Source organism: Phaethon lepturus, unplaced genomic scaffold, assembly GCF_000687285.1.
Source record: "Phaethon lepturus isolate BGI_N335 unplaced genomic scaffold, ASM68728v1 scaffold36551, whole genome shotgun sequence".
Lineage (NCBI taxonomy): Eukaryota > Metazoa > Chordata > Aves > Phaethontiformes > Phaethontidae > Phaethon > Phaethon lepturus.
The window spans coordinates 1,077-6,776 of NW_010516165.1; the positions used below are offsets into that span (position 1 = coordinate 1,077).

General features: G+C 62.3%; 1 protein-coding gene across 1 annotated transcript in view; it reads right to left on the reverse strand.

Moving 5' to 3' along the window:
* LOC104627654 (ankyrin repeat domain-containing protein 24-like) overlaps positions 1 to 5,583 on the reverse strand; it is a gene marked incomplete at its 3' end in the record, with an annotated part of 6,651 nt that extends 1,068 nt beyond the window's left edge. Inside the window, 10 exon segments of the mRNA XM_010295982.1 lie at positions 483 to 575; positions 731 to 759; positions 1,341 to 1,528; positions 1,615 to 1,721; positions 1,974 to 2,044; positions 2,125 to 2,182; positions 2,432 to 2,496; positions 2,825 to 2,913; positions 3,000 to 3,130; positions 5,548 to 5,583. Of these exon segments, the coding sequence (XP_010294284.1) occupies positions 483 to 575; positions 731 to 759; positions 1,341 to 1,528; positions 1,615 to 1,721; positions 1,974 to 2,044; positions 2,125 to 2,182; positions 2,432 to 2,496; positions 2,825 to 2,913; positions 3,000 to 3,130; positions 5,548 to 5,583 (867 nt within the window).
* Between the last annotated feature and the right edge of the window lie 117 nt (positions 5,584 to 5,700).

A 5,700-nucleotide genomic window follows, 5' to 3' on the forward strand; every position in this document is an offset into this window, starting at 1 on the left:
TTGGCCCCCTCCTGCCCATCCTCACCAGGGGGGCTGTGGCAGGCTGAGCCCAGCCCAGCTCAGCAGTGGCTCTCTGGGCACCATGGGCTCTCACCGGCGAGCCAGGCGCCGGGGTGTGCAGGGTGCTTTCTGACACCAGAGAGAGAAGGAAAGGCTCCGGCAGGGCCCAAACCCCCCAACGCCAGCACAACCCCTCAAGTGAGAGGTGTTTTGGGGCTGAAAGGGGCTGATAGCCCCTGCCCTGCCGACAGCAGGGACTCGGGGTCTGGGGTGCTGTATGCACCCCGGGAGTGGGGACAAAGCCTCTGTTGCAGCTCAGGCCAGCCCCTAAGCATCGCCTCCACTGCAGGGAGGAGGGCTGCTATGCAGCCCCCCGACAGGGCAAAACTGGAGAAGTTTGCCTGAGCAGGCAAACAGGTTCGGCTGCCCTGTGCCTGCCAAGCCGGGTGTGGACGTGGAGCTAAGGGGGACTCCCCTCTCACCTGGCTGGGGATGCCCAGGGGAGGGAGAGGGGCTTTCCTCTTCCTTGGGGTGCTGTTCTTCTCCCTGGCGGATGACTGGCTGGGTGAAGATGTCTGCGGAGACATCCGGGCAGAGGGGACATCACATATAAAGTGGCCTCCCTTCTTCCTGACCCATCGCCACCTTGGAGAGGCCCAGGGCTCCTGGGCACCCCCACCCCTGGCTGGGGCCAGCCGTGATGAGAGGTGGGCAGCCAGGCAGCCCTTACCTGGGACGTCTGCTCAGTTGACTCCTCTTCTGCGGGGCACAGTGGGAGGAAAGAGAAATTGAGGAGGTTTAGGGTATCGTAGGGGTGGGCACAGCAGGCAGAGCCCACGTGTAGGTGCCCCTCTACCCATGTAGCAATGTGGTCATACAGAGGTTGGCCTCAGGGGATACATGCACACATGCGTGCACAGAGGGGCACGTGGGCACACGAGGGGCACACACGCAGGCAGACAAATATGGCGGTATACATGGGCGTGTAACAGCAGGGGTGCACGCACGTGTGCAGACTCAAGGAGACGTGCACACAGACATGCACACGCAGACACACGTACAAACACTGGCTGATAGACATGTGTGAACATGTGTGCATGTACAAGACACTGAAACAGGCAACCGAGACTCAGCACCACCTCCCAGCCTTCGGCTGGTGACAGCATGGGCAAAGGCACCCCCAGCACGTGGGAAAAGGGAGCATGTGCCCCCCAGCCTTGCGCAACCTCTTGCAGCCATGGGTTAGCCATCCCTGCCCCAATGCACCCTGCAGGGTGAAAAAAACCCCGTGGGTCTGCGCCCTGCAGACAAGGAGCACCAGGGTGGCACAGCTGCCTTACCACTGGCCCAGGACCGGCGCTGAGCAGCCTCTTGCAGGAAGTGCTGGATGAGAGCGTTGCCTGTGGCCAGGCTGTAATGTGCGGCGTTGTGGCCTGTGGAGTCCACCACGGCCACCCTGGCACCAGCGTTGACGAGAACTTCCACTGTCTCGACGCTGCCATTCTCACAGGCCAGCATCAAGGCTGTCCTGAGCAGAGTGGTGGGAGGAGAGGTGAGGGGGGCTATTCCTTTCATCTCCCTGTCTGCCCCCAGTCCCCACCAGTGCAGACTCACCTCCCCTGCAGGTCCCGGCTGTTGATCGCTGCGCCGCGGTGGAGCAGGTACCGGCACAGCTCTGAGTGGCTCATCTTGGCAGCAAGGATCAGCGGTGTGGAGCCATCCTGGGCAAGGTCAAGTTGGTCAAGTTGGGTGAGGCTGCGCAGATGAGGCTCAGATCCCGCCATGGGGCACCCCGCTCCCATTATCTCCTGGATTTCCACATCCCACTTCATGGTATGTTTTCACCCCAGGAACCCCAGGTTCTGCCAGCTGCCACATCCCACCCCAGAAGCTGCTGCATTTCAGAGGCAGCCCTGGCCTGGCCCCTTGCTGCTCTGCACAGCATTGCAGGGTGAGGAGCAGTGGGATCTCACCTTGTCCTTGATGTTCAAGGGAGCCTTGAAATCACAGAGGATCTCCGAGCACGAGATGCAGCCGCTGACCGCTGGGGAGAAGGACAGAGGCTGAGCACTCTGCCTCCCATGGGGACATGAGCAGGACAGGGCTGGCACTGTCCCCACTCACCTGCGTGGTGCAGTGCTGTTCGGCCACTGCCGTCGGCCACATCCACGGGGCAGGAGGCCTGAAGGAGAGAGCCTGGGTTACAGGGCAGGGAACAGATAGACAGACTGCTCCCGTGGATGTGGTTCCTTGGCATGGTGGAAGGTCAAGCAGGTGCCAGGCAGCACCACACAGCACCAGGCAGAGCCAGGAACCACCATGCCAACCAATGCCACTGGTGAGGGAAGGAAGTTCAAGGACAGAGAGGACACCTTGCTGGCACAGCACCCTCCCTCCCTCCCTCGCAGTGCCGTGTTCCCAGCCCCGGTACCTGCAGCAGTTTGCTGACGCACTGTGGGTGGCCATGCTTGGACGCCAGGTGTAGGGCAGTGTAACCTGGGGAGAGGGACAGACGGACAAGTCAGAGAACAAACAGTGGGTCTGTGGCAGAGGGGACTGGTTAGGTGACAGACAGATGGATGGGCACACAGGAGGATCTGCTGGACTGGGGCTAAATGGGAATGGGACATCCCCAGGAGCACCATCGGTCAGTGCTTGAGTCCTGATAGGAAGCTGGGACAATTTACAGCTCCTGCAGGTGTGGCCATCACCTCTGTCCCCTCAGCCTCAACACCTGCTGGCAGAGTGGGAACAACCAGGGAGTGCTGGTGGCTCTGAGTGGTCCATGGCATTAGCTGAGGGCGCGTGGCGGCCATGCCCTCACCTGAGCTATCCTTGGTCATGGCATCCACACCGTGAGCCAGCATGGCTTCAAGGCAGTCCACGTTCCCCCGCATGGCGGCCAGGTGGAACCTGCAGCAAGACCAGGGGCTGCCAGACTCATGTCCCTGTCCCCCAGCCTTGTCCCCAGTGTCCTGGGGATGTGGGCCAGCACTTACGCGGATTTGCCCTCTGAGTCCAGCTTGGTTGGGACCAGGCCCTTGCGGACAAGGAGAGATGTCACCCTCCCGGCATCATTGTAGTCCACAGCTTGCAGGAGCTTCTCATCGTTCTTGGTCCAGTCCTGGCTCTGCAATGAAGCCAAGAGGTGGCTGTGATGGGTGTGCCAACCCCAGGGACAGGCAGGGTGCTGGGCTGGGGTGCCGGGCTGGGGTGCCTGTCCTCATGCCCATCCCTGCTGTCTGCCACCCATCCCTATCCCTTGGGGTGGCCATCTCTGGGCCAACTCCTTTCCTGGGTGCTGTGGTGTCCAGCCCTCAGGTATGGAGGGTTTAGCTGGGACAGCTGACAGGGGTGAAGATCCCCTTCAGCCCCCAACCCCAGTTCGCAGCTCACAGACCAGGAGATTTACAGAGCTGCCCCAGTTTAGCTGTGGATGGGCCAGGCTGTGACCAGATAGAATTTGGGAGTGATTTTGCCTGGTTGCCCCTGCCCCAAGCTTTGCCCCTGCCATCCCAGTGACCCCAATACTAAACACAGCCAGCACCCATGAGGTGCCTGAGCCCCATCCCTGCCCAGGCCTCCCCACTGAGCCCATTCCCAGCCCTGCTTTGCTCCCTGCCGAGGAAGGGACCAAGCCAGGACCAGCACAGTCGTCAGCGAGAGCAGGTCCCCTGGGATATAAGGGACATGACACTGTCCCCACCCCTGTGCAGGATTGGGGGTGGATGGGGGCTTGTTGATCCAGTGCTCCAGCACGTCTCCATCCCGAGGGAGTAAACTGCAGCAGGACAGGTCCAGCATGGGGAGTCCTGAGTTCACCCCACAGCCTGTGACGACAAACCAGAGCTCGCTGCAGCCGTGGCAGCAGGAAATGGATGTCACCTTTTGGGAGCTGCTTGCGTCCTGCCCCTCACCAGTGTGCTGCACGATGCCAGGCACGGGACCTGTGCCACTGTGCCTGCCTGGTGCCCCCGCAGGCCCCTGTGGGCCAGGAGACCCCATCCAGGAGCAGGGAATAAACCAGTCTCCCAGGGTTACTGGGCAAACTGGGAGGGTGGTGCCTACTCCCCCCCCACACACACACCCTTGTCATGCAAGGACAAAGCAGGCTGGAGAGGATGCAGCTGAGCCCCAGGACAGGGATGGGTATGCAGGGGGTCCAGGTGGGGTGGGGGTGACACGGCTTACCCCGGAGGACGTGACCAAAGGGGACCGGAGATGGAGGACAGGGACGTACCGCGAAGGAGGCAGCGGCACAGAGGCAGATCTGCTTCATGGTGTTGAGGAGGAGGTGGCGGGCAGCCATGCATCCCTTGCCCCCCGCCTGGGCGAGGGCAGGCTGGGTCCCCAGGCCGTGGACCCCAGACCCTGGCTCGGTCCAGCATCGCTGCCTGGGCGGGGGCCGGGTCCTGCCGCAGTGGGAGCCGGGATCCGCCTCCCTCCATCCCTCCGTCCCTCCTTCTTTCTCTCCTTCCCTCCCTCCTCAGCATCCAGAGCTCCAGGCACCCCCTATCCCTGCCACGGAGCATGTACCAAGGTCCCAGTCAGGGACAAGCACCCAGGCTGGTCCCAGTTGAAATGGGAGGGGTTGGGTATGGGGCTGCTTTCCCATCGCATGCTCAAGGAGAGGCGGCAATGCACCCCCCAAGGGGATAAGCATCCTCCTGCCACACAGATCCTGCTCCCCAAGAAGGGGGGCATGGGACCCCCTGGGGAGTTACCTCCCGCCACAGCCCTGGGGCCAAGGGAGGGGCAGGACCCCCTGCCTGCATCTCAGGGGATCAGCAAACTCCCCTCGGGGAGGGAACCCCAAAATACAAAGTGTCCCCAGGCAGCTGTCCTGGAAGAGCCCTGGGGGCGGCAGGACAGCAGCAGCCTCTCCCCGCTCCCCACTCACAGAAGTGTCCAGGGCAGCGTGGGGAAACTGAGGCAGAGAGCACCTCGAGCAGGGCAGGCCCACAGACTCAACATGGGGGGCTTCAACCTGTGTCCATGTGTCCCCAGCTGTGTGTTCCCAGTGCACACGTCTGCCTGGTGCTGCCATGGGCACTGGGGACAGCACTGGCACCCTCTGCCCAGTGGGGAGGATGGCGAGAGCCTGCGGCCCCGTGCCAGGCTGGTGCTGAATAATTCAGGAACATCGACATGCTGATTACACTGGCTGTGGCAGCTGGAAAGCTGTCAGCTGTCCCCAGGGAGGGGACATGGAACCTGCTTCCCTCTCCCTGCTGCTGCCTTTTTTCCTTTGCTCTGCCCCACTCCCAATGATGGCCCTGGGAGCACCCTTAGGTACACTGGGAGCTCAATCCCACCAGCCAGGGTGGCACTGCCAACCTCCATGGGGCTGCTGTCCCCACGGGGAGCAGCCACCCCATGTCCCAGGGCAGGTCGCCATGTCCCTGTGACACTGGGGACACCTTGGGGAAGATCCCCATGTCCTCACATCCCCGGGAAACTTGGGTCATCCCAGGGCATGTCCCCATGTCCCTGTGGACATCCCAGGGAAGGTCCCTGTGTCCCCATGTCCCTGTGGATGGCACTCACGTCTGCCTTCTTGAACTTGGCCTTCAGGCTCTTCATGGCAGCTCCAGCCTCAGCCCCGTGGCACCTGAACAGGGGATGGCTGTGCTCAAGGGTCTCTCCTTCACCAATATTGGCTCAGCCACCCCCAGACCCGCTGCTCCCACAGCCCCGTCC